General features: G+C 39.2%; 2 protein-coding genes across 2 annotated transcripts in view; one reads left to right on the top strand and one right to left on the bottom strand.

Moving 5' to 3' along the window:
- Positions 1 to 1,744: 1,744 nt before the first annotated feature.
- LOC107600612 (CD180 antigen-like) lies at positions 1,745 to 4,054 on the top strand. The gene is made up of 3 exons (XM_016292547.1): positions 1,745 to 1,846; positions 2,014 to 2,174; positions 2,273 to 4,054. Exons 1-3 carry the CDS (start codon positions 1,745 to 1,747, stop codon positions 4,002 to 4,004), a joined length of 1,995 nt encoding a protein of 664 aa, XP_016148033.1. The 3' UTR covers positions 4,005 to 4,054.
- A 2,502-nt stretch (positions 4,055 to 6,556) lies between these two features.
- Positions 6,557 to 18,147, bottom strand: part of LOC107600602 (microtubule-associated serine/threonine-protein kinase 4-like) — a 69,258-nt gene continuing 57,667 nt past the window's right edge. The window contains exons 17-27 of the mRNA XM_016292536.1: positions 17,481 to 17,582; positions 16,932 to 17,054; positions 16,342 to 16,451; positions 13,886 to 14,007; positions 13,400 to 13,617; positions 12,664 to 12,861; positions 12,283 to 12,509; positions 11,987 to 12,109; positions 11,746 to 11,882; positions 11,231 to 11,415; positions 6,557 to 10,998 (exon numbers count right to left, since the gene is read on the bottom strand). Coding sequence (XP_016148022.1) covers positions 7,013 to 10,998; positions 11,231 to 11,415; positions 11,746 to 11,882; positions 11,987 to 12,109; positions 12,283 to 12,509; positions 12,664 to 12,861; positions 13,400 to 13,617; positions 13,886 to 14,007; positions 16,342 to 16,451; positions 16,932 to 17,054; positions 17,481 to 17,582 — 5,531 coding nt within the window. The 3' untranslated portion in view covers positions 6,557 to 7,012. The remainder of the gene's footprint in view (positions 10,999 to 11,230; positions 11,416 to 11,745; positions 11,883 to 11,986; positions 12,110 to 12,282; positions 12,510 to 12,663; positions 12,862 to 13,399; positions 13,618 to 13,885; positions 14,008 to 16,341; positions 16,452 to 16,931; positions 17,055 to 17,480; positions 17,583 to 18,147) is intronic.

Raw genomic sequence — 18,147 nt, 5'->3', positions numbered from 1 at the left:
ATATATATATTTATTTATCTCAGACCATGCAGCTACAGATTCTGTTAAAATACCACAGTTAATTCAGTAAATACTAGGAAAGGATCTTGAAACTGAAAAATTGAAATTGAAAGACAGTTGTTGCAAAAAATAACTATGGAATTTCCACAAGTTTGGTGGATATTATGGTTGTTACGGTATTTTTATTACTTTTTTATTTTTATAGTTTTTTTTTAAGACTTGTGTTGTTTTACTGACACATTCCTGGTAGAATCCACTATTTTTCCCAATACTTGAAACCAGCTCATGTGATAAATAAAAGTGGCTTTGGGAAAATCACCACTTTTGCAAATCTTATGAGTCAAACGTCATAATGCAGATGATCATCAATACATAATTTCCACAGTTCCCTTTTTCAGCTTCCTTGAATTTTTTATTAACACTGACATCTGAAACATTCAACCTTAACGTTTACGCTGACTGTCCACAATACTCATTTAATAGTATTGCTGCTAGAATAGTCTCTTTGAAGCTCTTTTTGATTAACTAGTAATGAAACCGTAGCAGCCATCCAGGTAGATGTTTTGTAAACTAGTAATAAAGATGAGAAATAATACTAGGGATTGTACAGAGAAATTAGCAATTATATAAATTATATATGTGAAGATAATCAATAAAGACATGAATTGTGCCAAATACATAATTATATAATGCACATATCAATACAAATCCATTAAAGCAATTGGTGGTCCACACTAGACATACAGGAAGTCATTAAATCCTATCTGGAGTCATGTCCTGTGTACTAACATTTGGATTTGAAAACCGAGTAATCCTCTGGCCCCACTGAGACTCTATAATCTGAAAAAGATTTATTTCTATTTATACGTACATTATAATGAGTGTCGCCTTTATCTCTCAATTGGATGTAAGGATTGCATAACTACCAACATCACAATTTTTCACCCTATTACAGAGGAGAGCAAAGACAGCAAAATAACACCCCCTACAGGAAAGCTGTTTCTATTGCAAGGCTTCAAGAGGGACACTGGATTGGTGTGTGTTCAGTTCCAATATGATTCCACAAGTCAGTACCCAGTTCCAACGAACATTTAGAATGGTGATTAATCGGACTGGAACTACCTGAACACCTTTCAACCAATCAGAATAGAGTATTCAAGCAGACTATGGTATAAAGCAAATATAAAGAAGGCACACCCAAAATATTTGATTTTCTCTTTGAGGGTATAATGCAGCTAAAGGTCAATGCAAATAATGTCCTGTAATACTGTACTACAACAAATAGTTAAACAAATAGTCAACAAATAGTTTGGCATACGTGAAGATAATCTGGTTGAAAGTGATGTACGAAATGGACACACATTGGATCCAGTCACAATCGTAGATGCAATGTATTTAATTCAATTCAAAGGGTTAGGTACTTTTTTCACACAAATTGTTTCTAAATATTCAATTACCCTTCAGGATTAAAACAAAACACAAAACAAAGCTAAACAGATTTTTGGAAAGTTCCGATCTACTTCACCAAAAGAGGTAAAATGGCACTTCCCAAAGTTTAAAATGGCATGTTTGTTTTCTGTACTTCATCACAGTGATATCCTGTGGGCCTCTAAACATACAGAAAATCATTGTTGACATAAAGGGAAGTTACAGTTGAACACTTCTTGTTTTACGTGAAGTTCCTCTATTTTACATATATATTTGAATGAAGAGGAGACACTGTTCTCTTTTTGTCCTGTACACTATGGAGAAGCATTTCGTTTTCTACACGTTATTTTACACTATTCTGTTTCACCTTTTACTGCATAACGAAGCAACACCATGGGCTAGAAGACAGTGTCAACAGGTACATTTATGGTAGCTTATTTTGTGTGATCTTCAACATTACAGACAAAAGTGAGCCACAAATTAATATACTGTTTATATTATGTTTTATATTCCTGTATGTTTCAGTGTTCGATGTAACACTAATGATTTGTTTCAGTTTTTTTTGTTTTGTTTTGTTTTTTCCAGGTAGCAAATGGCTATGATTGTAGTGATATGAACCTACATGTCATTCCAGATGAGATACCAAATTCTGTCCAAATTTTGAAATTTAGCTTCAACTATCTTCCTGCCCTATACAACTTTACTTTTCAGAGGCTAACGAGCTTGAATTATTTAGACCTGACAAGGTGAGCAAAACAACTTGTATTTCAAGATGAACTGTGTAAAATTGTGCATCAGAGAATCTAATGTTTCTTCTTCTCACATCTAACCCTATAACTCACAGATGTGGCATCACTTTCATGTATGAAGACATTTTTAAATATCAGCCTGACTTGGCGGCCCTTATCCTAATCGGAAACCCACTTGTGTTCATCGCAGCAAGAGCTTTTTCTGGACCTCTAGCACTCAAATATCTAAGCCTTGCTCAGTCAAAGATACAAAGCCTATCAGACATCCCATCAGATAATATTGCATATTTGGAGGTTCTGGACATTGGGGGAAGTGAAATTCGCTCATTAGATGGACTAAGCAGTTTTCACTGTCAGAACTTACACAGCCTGCAGCTGGACATGAACTCCATTGACCGGATAAGAGAGGATGATTTAGCACCACTCCGTAATGTGCACGGGATGAGCATCAGCTTCAAAGGAAACGATTTTGTCAATATAGAACCAGGTGCGTTTAAGTCACTGAACTTGAGTAGTCTTGATTTCAGTGGCTGCCTTAGCAAGATGGACTTCTCTTCCCTACTGAAAGGGCTTGAAGGTCTTAAAACCAACAGACTGAACCTGGGATTGTATGAAACCGATCCAAATGTGTACATACCATCAGCTGCACTACAATCTTTGTGCACGATCTTTGTTACTGACCTGGATTTCCAGCTTCAGCATTTCTCAGACCTAAATAATTTCCCATTTGATTGCCTTGAATGGATTAAAAAGCTTGACCTTACTAGAGCCCACCTGGATTCATTACAATTTAACATGACTGGCCCATCTACATTGTCCCATCTGGTGCTAGATGAGAACCGCTTTAAAGATGTCTGCAACATCAACACCAGAAACTTTCCCTTGCTTACGCATTTGTCCGTGAGTGGGAATTCAAAGCAACTCAATTTTAGCAGCAAATGCTTGGAGCATCTTGGAATCCTAGAAGAGCTGGATCTCAGTCTTAGTTTAGTAAATCCCAGGGGACCTTGTTGTAATGACCAGCTGTTTGGTCTGAGTGAACTGAAGCTCCTCAATCTCAGCTATGGCTCACAAATGCTCTGGAGTTCACAGCCTTTCAGTGCAACTCCACAGTTGGAGCACTTGGATTTCAGCCATTCATACTACACTTTGAATGACAGCTCACCTTTTAGCAATCTACAGAATATCAAAACTCTAAATCTTTCCTGGTCAAATACCAGTCTGACAAACGTGCACATTTTCAAAGGGTTGAAGAATTTGCAACTCCTCAATTTGAAGGGGAACACAATTCAAGGAGGGGTTCTTACCCAGACAGAGCTCTTTAAACATGTCCCTCTTTTGGAAACCCTCATTCTATCTTCATGCACAATAACTGCTTTTGAAGAGAACTTGTTTAAAGGTCTCATGCATCTCAGGCAAGTAGACCTGAGTGAAAACAAGTTGGTCAAACTGAGCACCTCTGTATTTTACTCCCTGCATTTTCTCGAACTTAACTATGCCAGTAATGCCATTGTGACAGTGGATGTTGGAAGCGTTATGGATCTGGGAAATAACAGTACTGTTGATCTGAGCTACAATCCCTTGGTGTGCAACTGTAGCAACTTTGCGTTTATCAACTGGGTTATAAAAAACAAAATCAAAGTAAAACACTTAATGGAGACCACTTGTAATGGCACAGGAACAAGGATTATTGATGCTGAACTTCAGTGTGAATTACCTGTTGTTGTACTTGCATTTGTTATAATTCTAGTAGCAATCCTAATTACATTGGCCATTTTCTGCCTTGTCAGGAGAATTAGAAAATATTCAAGATATTCCCAACTGTAAATTAAGAGTTTGTTTGGTCTCCCTCCAAATGCAGACTACATAAACATAAAACATGGGACATCTGCTTTAAGTTGGAAATCAACATTATATGTTGAAAAACTGACGAAAAAAAAAGACTAAAATCTTTGTCTTCGTTTTCTTTTTGCAGTCTCATTAAATCTACTTCCTTGATTATGGAGATTTCAAGTCTTTTCAAGTAATTTTAAAGGAAAAAGACAATAAAATGCAATAAAAGGTCATTTTGACATGCCTTTTTATTTTCAGTATTATACAACGTTAGAAGTATAAATATTTGTTTAGTATATAACATCTATGACATCCATAGAGCTTTCTGTGGGTGATGTACAACACTCAAAACCACATCTCTTATTGCACAGATCCTAAAAGACAATGATAAGCAGAATCATCTACATAAACACTGTTTTCACACATAGAGAGAGAAAAGAAAACTCCAGAAAACAAACAAGAACATACTGAACTAGAAGGACAACATTAGGCTACCACACCAATGGTCTTCAACAGCGGAACAGAGGAACTCTCTCTCTCTCTCACTCACACACACACACACACACACGATCACAGCATAACTGGCAAATAACACAAATGTACAAAATATACATCCATGAAGTAGTTGTAAACAAACATTTAATGTGCTTCTTAAAGGATTTAAACATTATTTCCCTTTTACGTCAGAAAAGGGAAGAAGGGAAAGAAACACCAACAACATGAATGTCTGTGGTTAATTCATGGCAATACTATCGATATTGGAGAACAGACAATGCATATGTCCTATAAAACATTCACATTTTATCATTAAAGTTTCTATTATGTTTGCTTAGAATCTCTTCCCCAATAAGAGTTGTGTTTTTAATCTTAAGGTGTCTTGTAGCTCTTTAGACCTCCTAAGCTGCATTTGTAAAGCCTATAAGGAACTGAAACATCAGTCTGCTAATGCACTTTAAAATCGCTAAAAATCTTTTTATTATAGATTCTCTTTACACGGTTCATTCTGTTGTTTAGTTACTTATGCAGATCTGTGTGTTCAGCTCAGATATATACTGTTTACATAAAACATTAATCACAAATACTTCAATATCATACGGTAATACAGCCTAGATGTTTCACAATATAAGTTTACTGAAATTTGCCTAGATACACAGTCGCTTTACTTTAAGTTGGTACGTGATGTATGCACACCAGCAGAGCTATAGCAGGTTTAAAGTTCAGACCAAATGTTATCAAAAGACACAATGATTCATCCTCTTCTCTGTTCTGATGCTAAACTTCAGTGGCCATTATTCAACAGCTTAAAGGTCAAATCAAGCACAACTAATGACAAATATGATTTTTAAAGTTTGAGCACAAAAAGGTCTTGAAGGTAAAAAGTGCAGGAAATGCGCTTAGCAGTCCTATTGCGTGACTAGAGATGTTAATAGCACAAATGCATTTAGTAAAGTATTACACAATCCCCATTTGTAAGTGCTGAACTTTGCATATGAATATGTAAGAAATATGAATATGATTGGACATGAAGAACGAACATGCAGTGAAACTCCTGACATTTACCACAAGTGCTGACTACCAGCCCTGACATGTTGCTAAAACACGTTGATTATCCCCGTTTAAGCCCTTTTAACCAAACCAGGGGAAATGCATCATGTTCCTGTATGCCAAGTGTTAGCCCTAAAAGCTTGACATTTAGCAAACCTTAATCATGGGGTAATCCTTCAGTCTCTGAAACTTGCCTTTTATATAGTGTGCTACATCTGCCTTGTCCGTTTCATGTAAATGCATGATTTCCTTGTTAGTGGCATCAAGTATAATGAACATTCTGAGAGCAATTCTGCTGCATCACTTAAAATACATATCTGAAAATGCATGTGGTTAAGCATTACATACCTTAGTGAAACTTCAGGTACACTTCATTTCAGAGTGAGACTATCATTATTCTGCTAGTTTAGACTCTATATCAGCACAATTACTGAGCAGATAACATCACTAGGAGACTAACATTTAGTACAGTATACAAACATAATATGACATAGCAAAATATATACATATAAAACATACAACACTCATTTTCAACTGACCCCTCTGTACAATTAATGCTGCTGTATTTACAATATATTGCATAAAAATGAATCCTTACAAATGTATGTGAAAGGAATGTGAATTTCACCATGACCTGCAAAGAACAGCAAGTCATATTTCCCCAAAAAACTCTAAGGCCCCTTCCAGTACGATTCCAGAACCATAAGATGATTCCAATATAAAATAGTTCCAGGTGAGAAGCGCAGGACAACGTGCTTTCCCTCTGTGCACCACTACCCAAAACAAAACTTTGCTGACAAGATCACAAAAAAAAAAAAAAACAATAAGTGAGGAAAATAAAATAAGTGATCTGTTCTGCTTGCAGAATGTAAGCCACATCAATAGCACCATTGCTACATATATTTTCCTAGTGGTTTTAAAATACATCAAAAACCAGTGTAATACATAATAACACTAGTCTGAATAAGCGTGAAGCTTCTTTTTTTTTTTTTTTTTTTTACACAGTCAGTTAACATGCACCTTCATGTCTAAATTTGAGGTGCTCTTTGTTTGGTACAATTACACTGAACCAGGATTGGCACAGTTAATTTAATCCTTTAAAAAGGCATCTACACTCCGTCTCCCCAATTATTGCACACGCCACACGTTACATTACATCGCAACACAATACAATGACTAATTTTGGCGCTTTTGCGAGATCTAAAACAAGACCACAAATCAGCAGCAAAACAAGTCAACATTCAGCCTACACTTTTTTTAGACATAATATTAACGGAGCATGATAGATCACAACACAAACAAACAAATGCATCTCCACGAAAACCCAAAGTAACAGCTTCACCGGTCCTCAGATAGAAAGGGTTCATGATATTACATATAGACAAAAATTATGTTTACATCCTCATAGTCTTTTTTAAAATTAAATACGCTTGGCAACTACAATACAATACAATACATCACTTTTCACAAGTTGAACCACGTGGTGTATCCTTTGTTTGTTTAGGACGGACTGAATCTTTTTCAATAGTAGTACTATCCTTTGCCAAAGGCATGCCTCTTGACAAGTCTTTGCGGTTAGTTTTGGGTGCTGACGATGTATCTTGAGTAGGTTCCTTTCTCTTCTTTTCCACTTGCTCTTTTCGGTTGGACGAAATTTGTTTATCAGTATCCTTTGACTCACTGGAGGCATGTTTAGGGTCAGGACTGGATATAGTAGTAGTAGTTGTCCCTATGGGATCACTTGTGCTGGAGCCCTTGAGAGACTCTGATCTTAGAACATCAATTCTGGACTTCACTTGTTCCTTTGAGGAAGGTCCAAGTGATTCAACTACAGCAGTGCTGCCCTTACCAGAAGGAAGTCCACAAGACACATGGATTTGAACCGCTGGCACAGGTAACACTGGCACAGAGCCACATTGAGAACCAGTACGGGTGTCTTTATGAGGCTGAGATTTAGGTGTAGACAAGACTGACTCTCTTAGCTCCTTTGGTTTTACTATGCTATCTTTGACAATAGGCTGTAGCTGTGCTATGTTTTCCTGCTTTCCCTTATCTTCAATTGCCTTCTCAAAAGACTGCGTAACAAGCGGAGAGTCTACTCGGGGCTTGTTTTTGGAATTCAAAAGGGTCTGTTTTAGTGTAGCACTACCAGATGGTTGCGTCTGTTTTATTGCAGTCTGTGCTGTACTTGTCTCTGTCATGGACATGTCCATAACTTGCTTCTCGGCCTTCTTGTCTACATCAAAAATACTCTTGGATTTAGTTTTTTCTTCTGTTTTAATTGCAGATTGCACATGCACAGTGTCTTTTGTTGAAGTGTCACAACTTCTAGTCTTTGGTGGGCTTGCACCCGTGTCCATTGATGTGATATTCATGATTACTTGGCTTCTGAAGATGGCTTCCTGCTTTTCACAGTTTCCTGAAACTTCAGCGTTGACTGAAGGGTTAGAGGCGCAAGTAACCTTTTCACTCATACTGCATTTAGAGTCCTTTTTAGAAGCCATTTTGTCTCTCGGGTCCATTTTGTCTCCACATGCTGGCAGGGTTTTAAGATCCTTCACCATTAAATTGGATTGGCTACTTGCCTTCTCTGCATTTACTTTGTCTGCATGTTGATTTTTGTTTAAGCTCTGTTGAGACTGATGGGTTTGCACACTGAATTCTCTGCTACCACTTGATGCACCGGATTTTTGTGTTCTGTCTGAGATTTGTTTGGAGAGTTGAGCGGAAATACTTGCTGTCTGCCCATTTTCCAAGCCAACAGAGCTTGAAATTTTGGCACAAGTCTGATCAGACTGTGGAGGTTGGATGGTGGTTGTTTTTACTTCAGCCAACCCAAAAAGTTGTGAAGTGGTGCTTGCAATGGCTTTGGATTTTGAATCAGTAGCTGGCATGTCTTTCAATGGGGCAGCAATGGCAGATGGAGTGGTTTTTCTTCGAAGGTTAGACAATGAGCTTTTAACAATAGTGGTCTCAGGTGCATCTGATGGGGTGGAGACAGAAGACACCGTGGATGTTGTGACAGAGGAAGCTAAAGATAGACTCTGCGGGATGGGTGCTGTTTCTTTGATGGATATCTCTGGTTTAGCCTGCCCTGAGTCAGCACCTGAGGTTGGAGTACCAGCAGTTCTGTCTCCCAGTGTAGAATCTACGTTTTTGTCCAAACATTTTACTCTGCTAGATGTTTTGCTTTCCTTCAAATCTTGAAGATGCTCTGGATTGATGTCAAGGAAGTCTTTGGTGCTACCAGCCCTATCCTTTCTATCTATCACAGTCTTGGTTTTAGCCAAAGTTGGGCTTGATGTTTCACAGGCATTGTCCATAACATTTTCTGATGAATGGACCTGCTTTATTACTGCAGTGGTCTTTTTATCGGTTGGTTTGTCTTTATTTATGCTATCCTTCTCTGTAGACATTGCTGGACTGCGTGAACTAATCTGTGTCTTACTCAGCCTACTATTATTTTTGCCAGAATTTGCTTCTGGGATTTGCTGGACAGAGTTGAGTTGAGAAAAAACAGCAGAAGACACTGGGATTTCCTCAGGTTGATTTGTTTTACTAAGGACTGGTTTTATCTGCCGAATTTCGTTTTGCTTTGGAGATGCATCCTCTATATTTTCCATGTCGTCTTCCTGGTCTTCATTGCTGACTTCCTTGATGGAGGGCGTTTTCCCACATGCAAAGTGAGTATTGTGTCGTGCAGCTCTCATCTCCTGAGCTGTCTTTAGCCTAGTCTCCGATTTCACACTTGTGTCTATGGACTCCACTTTAGTGGTTGTAATCTGCAACTTCACTCCATCATTAAATTTATTTCTATCATGCAAGGCCTCATTGCAAGCAGAACTAATTGTAGAGTCCTTATTGGAAATGGAATCTTCTTTTGTAACCGTTTTACTGCTCAAATACACATTTTCCTTATGGTTAAGTGTCCCAGATATCACAGCATGTGGACTTTTCTTTTTCTCTGCAGTTTTCTGTTGAATTGGCTGTTTTCCACAAAGGTCTTCTGCCAACATAGTATTTTCACCATGGCTGTCTGCCATTTTGGAAAGACATGTGTCAGTCTTGGATACCCGAGGCCCAGAAAGCAGGCCAATGTCCAAGGTGCCCTCTAGTGGCTTTAAAGAGGACACAAGCCTTCCCTCCAATTTGTACTCAGAGGAGGTCTTCCTGAGAGGACCATCAGAAGAAATCATCTGAAGTTTTTCTACTGCACTCTCTCGTCTTCCACTAAAAAGCTTAGGGGCCAAAGTTTCAGAAGTGCCATGGATGTTGCACATGCCCCCTTTAACATGTTCTAAAGCTAATGCGGAATCCAGCTGAAGACTTTTGGACCTAGTGGTGTTGAAATGAATGCTTTCATGAACACCAGAGGATATTCGACACAAGGAGTCCTCCCTATCCTCAAAGGACTGCCTCTTTCTGGCAAACTCCATGTTGGAGGCTTTGAAATCTGGTTTATTACTTTCCTTCATTGCCCGAGACATTTGGCGATCTGATTGACATGAAGGTAACCTCCCATTCTCACTTAAAAGTGATACACAGTCTCCACTGGTGACAGACTCAGCTATGCTCTCACAGACTCTTGGATTTAGTTTTTTGTAGAGGATATCCTTCAAAGTAGCATTTGTAGACTTGTCCAGGGATCCAGATTCGGAACCCTGGGGTCTCACACTGGGACGTGTAAGGACACTCCACTCCTTATCTTCAGCAGCAGAACCTTCCACATCATGCACGGTGTCTTGTTTTTGTATAGACTCTCGTCTCTCAGCCCAGTCCTGCCTCTTCACCACCACTTTAGCTTTCAGCTTCTCCCTATCTAGCTCCTCTGCTGACTCCTGACGACCAACTTTGCGAGTAACAGGTCGCTTTAGGCAACCCTGCTCAGCAGGCCTCACCCGAGTAATGGTGGGTGGCTCACAGGAAGTGCTCTCCTCTATGGATGGTGGGATATGCTCCCCTCTAGATGAGGCCTCCCCTTGAAACTCCTCTTGGGTAACCTCCAAACTGTGCTTTCGGGTGCATAAATGTTTTTTGTCACCAGAGTAAGAAGGGGAAAGCTTCTCCTCAGATTGAACTCGCTTCAAGAGTGGGGACCGAGGAGGCTCTGCACTTTTAGGTCGTACCATATGGCGTACAATAGACGGGGGTGAGTGCATTTTGGCAGGGAAGGCTTGAGAAGTTTTGGAGCTTCCCACAGTGTGAGTCAGCAAGGGAGATGGGGATCGCTGAGGAGAAGTCGGCTGAGGCTGAGGGGTCGGGGAGGGTGTGCGAGCCAATGGTGAGAGGGGAATGCTCCCTGCTGATTTACGTCGACCCTGACGTAACCGTCCAGGTAGTTTGGGACCCAGGCCATGCAGAGTGCTGGGTCGGATGTGGCCAGAGCCTGCTGGTGAGTTAGGTGCACTGGAACTGGGGGAGCTACTCTGTGATGAATTGGCACCTGGATGAAAGATTGGAAAGTTAAAACATTAAGAAAAGCAGCTATTTTTTTATCACTTTCATTCAGATTTCATAATTTCACATTGAACTGAACAGGAAATAAACAGAACACTAATATTTACACCCATTGACACATGACAGGCAACAATATTTAAATATATATATACTTTTTTTTTTTTTTTTTTTAAATCAGGACCAATTTCTGGGTAATGTAATGTAAGACACACACCTACCTGACTGGTTAAAGTCGGGTGTTGGGCGAAAGGCAGCTGTGGGGGAGCGTGGCGAGAGACTGTGTGTGGGAGATCCAGGTAGACTCTCTCCTGAAGACAGTGAGCGGTTTAGCGAGGAGAAACTACGGCTGGTGTGTAAAAGTGGAGAGGGCTGCATGGCAAAACGTTTGAATACTGAACGGCGCCTGGAGAGAAAAAAAAGCTTAAACTGAAAAAAACACACTGGATGATGAAATTATTATATGTACATACTGCCTACTGTTTTATATAATAATTTTGTATAGTAAGTTATATACTGTATATACTACACAGCATGCAGCAGAAAAGTACACTAAATTACTATTCTGAACAGAGTGTACATTACAAAAACAATGCCGCAACAGCTACATCTAGTGGCATCTAGGGCTTGTTACCGAGGTGTAGCAAGTTTATCCAAATATATGTGGTTATGTACTGTAAATAAACATTTGTAAAACCTGCAATAGACAAGAATAATGACATTCTTATTTTCTTACCTTTCTTGAGTTTTCTCTTTCTTCGGCTTCTTGGTTCTTCTCACCATTTTGCTTCTGTAACTATTTCTTCTAGCTGGACCAGTTTTGATAGAAGTGTTTTCAAAAGGGGTGGTAGAAATTGCGACTTTACTTCCACTCTGCGAAAAAAAGCACGTCACTTACAGACGTATTGTAACAAAATTAAATGGAAAACAAGCAGTGAAAATAGTGTTGTGGTTGTAACATTGGTTAGTTTTTTCACCTTCAGCAATAGTTCCACCACTTCAGTGTGAAGCAGCCCATGAACCGTTTCTCCATTCACATGAGTGATCAGGTCTCCAGCCTTAAGACCAGCCTTGTGAGCAGGGCCACCATCCTCTACATTCTATTTCCAAACAATATAATATACATAGTAAATCATACATGGTTCGAAAGCTTTCATCAATATCTATCAATATGTGTGATGCAGTAAACTGAGGTATGAAAAATCTGTGAGAATACATTTTGTCAGCTGTTTGGGTTCTATAGTGGTGGGCTGGATAGCCCTGCCACACTTACCCAGACCATGTGATAAACTGTATAAACGTCACTGTCACAGGCGTAGACCCGGATTGCTCGCAGAGTGAAGCCAAACTTCTTCCCTGAGCTGTGAATGATGATTGGCTGACGACAGACGACACCACTGAGGGAGGAGTCTCGGCTGGGGGAGGAATCTCTAGAGGATGGGTCTGATGACAGCGAGTATGGAGAAATGGGGCTTGCTAATGGTGACACACCAAAAACATCTGGGGGAATAAATCAATAAATCAACTGACTGGCGCTATGCAACAGCAGGTGACCATCTTTCAAAAAAATCTGACATGGACAATAACAAACACTTGGTCACAAAAGTAAAGATATTCCAACATATTCTTTCACATACACACACTGTACACTCACCTCCAGGAATCATGAGTGACAGTGCGCTGGTAGACACTGATTTTGTGACTTTGCTGACTGCACACCGTTTCTCTGTGGCTTCAGGTTTGGGAGCAATCAGGAAGAAGGCTGTATCAGAGGAGGGCTTACAGGAGCTGTTCAGAATCTCAACTCCATCTCCCTGTGATGGCGCCTGATCCAGGTTCTCAGAGAAACAGCCTACTCAAAAAAAAAAAAAAAGAGAACAGTTAGTTATAACAGTTATGCAACCTACTTATTATGCAACCTATAAATAATTGTAACATTTAAATTTTGTATTATTTATTTCCCTTTTAATAATTTTTAATTTAAATATGAATTACTGTTTGTTTGATCACTTTTTTTAACAGTTATGCAACCTACTTATTATGCAACCTATAAATAATTGTAACATTTAAATTTTGTATTATTTATTTCCCTTTTAATCATTTTTAATTTAAATATGAATTACTGTTTGTTTGATCACTTTTTTTTTATTAAATGGGGGGTCAATTGTACCTTGGCAAAAACTCAAAGTACAATCAACATAAAATACAGTAAACACACTGTAGGACTCCACTGCCTATAGTACTGCATGTAAACCAGTAGCATGTGAAAATGAATTGCATTTATTAAATTGTTTTATACATGGAGTCTCTTGAGACCTCAAACACAAGCAAACATTTATTTATTTTTGTGGAGGACGTTTGATCACATCTCCTGTAAATCACCCCTGTACCTGAGAGGGTGGAGTTACTGATGGTGCTACAGGGTGTGGTGGGATCAGGCTCATCCTGAGGCAACTCCCCAATACTAAAGGTCACTTTACTGGGGTCTTCCAGAGCCAGGGAACCCTTGGCGTCTTCCATTTCTGCAGAGATTGCAAACTTAGGAAGAAGACCGGAACATCTGCTCAAGCTGGTGCTCTCAGTGTCGGATGAATGAGAGAGAGAGGGGCTGGAGAAGGGAAACAAGGAAAAATGACATGATGATCTACTTGAAAAAGTCAGGTTTTAGGAACATAGAATCTGTTTTGTTGGTGGTCCAAAGAGGTCTACCAGCTCTAACCAGCTTTATTAAGAGTGAACTATGACTCTTAACCCTGCTAGCTGGTTACCAACCATCTGGACCAACTTGGACCAGATAATGACCACAAATTACCAACCTGGACAATGTAAAATCATCTACCATCAGAAATGGGATTTTCCTGTTAAATTTAACATACATCTCAGTGAAGTCTGGAGTCCAGCTCAGTGAGTCAACAGTGAGAGGACTGTCAGTTGTCTTCTCTGGCTGTTCTCCTTTCTCATCCAGCTGTCCTCGAGATAGATCCAGACTACTGTAAACCTACACACACACCACATACAATTAAACAGCATGTATATGCATCAATAACCTCCATTAGATCTTGTAGTAAACACAGGCCTGTCACAGCATTCAAACATGAGAATGAGATAAAGAATCCTGAAAAGCGAGAACATGAAAATGTGACTTGAAATGCTTCTGCTGGTCACTGCTAGGTTGCTCCTAAGGTGTTCTGAGTGATTTCTAGGTGGTCGCTTACTCTCCCAAGCAAATTAGTGGCAAATATGTATGGATTTGTACAATCTCATTCCACTAAGGTTTATAACACAATTGATGATGCCTGAATTTTATATTGATAGTAATAATATTCTTAATAAATTTAAATAATTAAAATGCTAAAGAATACATAGAATCAATAAATCATATTCTTTCCCCCTGTCCTAGTTTGTTTATACAAAAAAATAATAATCAAGCAACAACCCCATAATTATAGCAGATATTTATAAAATACAGCCTTCACCAGATTCTGGAAGCAACTGATACTGCAATGCACCAAAGCTTTGCATGCCTGAGAACAACGACCTGCACAAGTATTTTTTGTGTGCGATGTTGTTCCCTGACCTACAAAAATATATCCCTCTAACAAACGCAAATGCATGTAAATACAGGTACATCTCAATAAATTAGAATGTCGTGGAAAAGTTCATTTATTTCAGTGATTCAACTTAAATTGTGAAACTCGTGTATTAAATAAATTCAATGCACACAGACTGGAGTAGTTTAAGTCTTTGGTTCTTTTAATTGTGATGATTTTGGCTCACATTTAACAAAAACCCACTAATTCACTATCTCAACAAATTAGAATACTTCATAAGACCATAATAAAAAAAACATTTTTAGTGATTTGTTGGCCTTCTGGAAAGTATGTTCATTTACTGTACATGTACTCAATACTTGGTAGGGGCTCCTTTTGCTTTAATTACTGCCTCAATTTGGTGTGGCATGGAGGTGATCAGTTTGTGGCACTGCTGAGGTGGTATGGAAGCCCAGGTTTCTTTGACAGTGGCCTTCAGCTCATCTGCATTTTTTGGTCTCTTGTTTCTCATTTTCCTCTTGACAATACCCTTCAGGTCTGGTGAGTTTGCTGACCAGTCAAGCACACCAACACCATGGTCATTTAACCAACTTTTGGTGCCTTTGGCAGTGTGGGCAGGTAGCAAATCCTGCTGGAAAATGAAATCAGCATATTCAAAAAGCTGGTCAGCAGAAGGAAACATGAAGTGCTCCAAAATTTCTTGGTAAACGGGTGCAGTGACGTTGGTTTTCAAAAAACACAATGGACCAACACCAGCAGATGACATTGCACCCCAAAGCATCACAGACTGTGGAAACTTAACACGGGACTTCAAGCAGCTTGGGCTATGAGCTTCTCCACCCTTCCTCCAGACTCTAGGACCTTGGTTCCAAATGAAATACAAAACTTGCTCTCATCTGAAAAGAGGACTTTGGACCACTGGGCAACAGTCCAGTTCTTCTTCTCCTTAGCCCAGGTAAGACGCCTCTGACGGTGTCTGTGGTTCAGGAGTGGCTTAACAAGAGGAATACGACAACTGTAGCCAAATTCCTTGACACATCTGTGTGTGGTGGCTCTTGATGCCTTGACCCCAGCCTCAGTCCATTCCTTGTGAAGTTCACTCAAATTCTTGAATTGATTTTGCTTGACAATCCTCATAAGGCTGTGGTTCTCTCGGTTGGTTGTGCATCTTTTTCTTTCACACTTTTTCCTTCCACTCAACTTTGTGTTAACATGCTTGGATACAGCACTCTGTGAACAGCCAGCTTCTTTGGCAATGAATGTTTGTGGCTTACCCTCCTTGTGAAGGGTGTCAATGATTGTCTTCTGGACAACTGTCAGATCAGCAGTCTTCCCCATGATTGTGTAGCCTAGTGAACCAAACTGAGAGACCATTTTGAAGGCTCAGGAAACCTTTGCAGGTGTTTTGAGTTGATTAGCTGATTGGCATGTCACCATATTCTAATTTGTTGAGATTTGTGGGTTTTTGTTAAATGTGAGCCAAAATCATCACAATTAAAAGAACCAAATACTTAAACTACTTCAGTCTGTGTGCATTGAATTTATTTAATGCACAAGTTTCACAATTTGAGTTGAATTACTGAAATAAATGAACTTTTCCATGACATTTTAATTTATTGAGATGCACCTGTATATGAGCTGAGCCCTATGGCAGAGACAGTGCTGGCCATAGTTTTCCACATTTTTATTTGAACATACACTGGTCAGGACTCTTTTCATCGGAGCCATTCTGCTCTGCATGAATTAAACAGTGTGTGAGGAAAAAGACAGACACAACTCACTTTTGAGAATCGGTGTGAAGATGAGGAAAACTGCCTCAGTTCCACATTGAAATCTTCATCATTGGTATCATCCTCCTCAGTTTCCAAGTGATGGTACCTATCAGATCGTGCTGAGATTGAAAGAGAAAATGTGTCACATTGTGTGGTGATGTCAGTTGTCAAGATGCTCTCATGTCACTTATTTTAAGACTCCATTCTTCTGAGAAATGTTAAAAGGACAGTTCAATCAAAAATCAACATTCTGTCATCTAGCTTGGTCATTATACAATACACAGAAGAAAAAAACTGCATGTTTACTTAAATCTATATTGTTATTACTGCGTATATATAAAACATGAGAAACATTTCGTCAAAGAAGTGTCCCAAGCAAAGCAAAAAAATACAAATAAAAAGCTAGAGCAAACTGCTGACATTTCTCCAAACAAATGACAAAGATTCATATCACCAACCAACTGTGCTATACTAATATAGGACTAATCTCTCAGTCTGGGAACATCTGATCCCCCCTTAAGACATCAAAACAGACATGGGCACTGGCTCTCAGCCATGCACTGCTTGCATGGACCATGAAGGACAATGACTTCACTCACTGTCAAAGTAGCTGGTGTCATCCTCAGACTCCAGCTGGGGGATGAACTCTGCCTTCTGCCTCAGCAGGCTGTTCCAGTCCAGACTGTGAAAGAACTGATGGTGCTTGACCTCATACGCCCCTCCTGCTTAAAGATACATATCCAATCAAATAATAAAGCAACAAGCTGTAAATTCTATTTACTCCACTTTGTGTATTAAATATATGTTTTGCTTTGTTTTTTGTAGTTAGGGTTAGTAGTTGTGGTTTTGTTTCACAATATTTTCACTTTATGTGATGCTGGAATCTTCTTAATATCACCAGAAATTTTATTATGTGAATATAGTCTAAACTTTCACTGGCAAAGTGGTGACGATTCTAAAATATTTATTTTATTTACTTAATGTATGTATGCATGTTTTACATTGCATTTCATCCGCACAGCCATGCATTACTTTGTGAATCCTAAAATACCTTTCTGGACATCTAGATATTCACTTAAATGCCAAAAGCAATTTTTACTCACTTTTGGAGCTCGTCAAGTATTACCGCAAACATTTTGGACCCTTACCAGTGCCGAGGCGCTCCAGAGGGTTCTGTCTGAGCAGTAGGGTGATCAGCTCCTGAGCATCAACTGGTGGCGCATCCTCTCCCTCCGGCCAGTTTATTTCATCTACAAGAAGCAGCAAATAATTTTATCCTCATTAACCAAATGGAACAAAATCAATGTCTTCTCAACAAATCATTACTTTTCATTCAAAATAAAAGCTCTCTGGTTTTGTTGGGTCTTTATTGTAACACAGAACTGTTCACTCGTGCACAGCACCAAACTAATGAATACAGAGAATATTTTTACATATGAATCAAATGTGATTATTAAAATGCATCAAAATGCCTGCTGCAACATAAACAGGCATGCATAAAACATCTTAATATTCCACTTTCACGTGCATCAATTCCGTGCATGGATTTCCAGTATCCAGAGGTTATTTGGCATTTTTCACTACTCAAAGAACAGGGCACTTGACACAATCAAACCACAAATGATTTCAGAGCAACAACAAAACTGAGCTTAGATCAGAAAGAAATGGGGACTTTAGCATAAAGGCCAGGGGAGTTAAATAAATGAAGAGCTGTGCTTTGTTTGTTTCCCGACAGTCTCTACGGCAACATGAGCCTCACATCTGAATCACATTAAGAAGTATAAATATGCATCCAAGCCCAGGGCAACAGCAGCT

Source organism: Sinocyclocheilus grahami, unplaced genomic scaffold (genome assembly GCF_001515645.1).
Source record: "Sinocyclocheilus grahami isolate Dianchi unplaced genomic scaffold, SAMN03320097.WGS_v1.1 scaffold287.1, whole genome shotgun sequence".
Classification (NCBI taxonomy): Eukaryota; Metazoa; Chordata; class Actinopteri; order Cypriniformes; family Cyprinidae; genus Sinocyclocheilus; species Sinocyclocheilus grahami.
This window is presented reverse-complemented; position numbering and strand designations above follow the sequence as displayed.

Bases quoted from the DNA above. Each gene is read 5' to 3' on its own strand.
- LOC107600612 (XM_016292547.1), top strand. From the start codon at position 1,745: ATGGAGAAGCATTTCGTTTTCTACACGTTATTTTACACTATTCTGTTT. The intron at 1,847-2,013 runs GTACATTTATGG...TGTTTTTTCCAG, and splicing joins CTAGAAGACAGTGTCAACAG to GTAGCAAATGGCTATGATTG. The intron at 2,175-2,272 runs GTGAGCAAAACA...TATAACTCACAG, and splicing joins AATTATTTAGACCTGACAAG to ATGTGGCATCACTTTCATGT.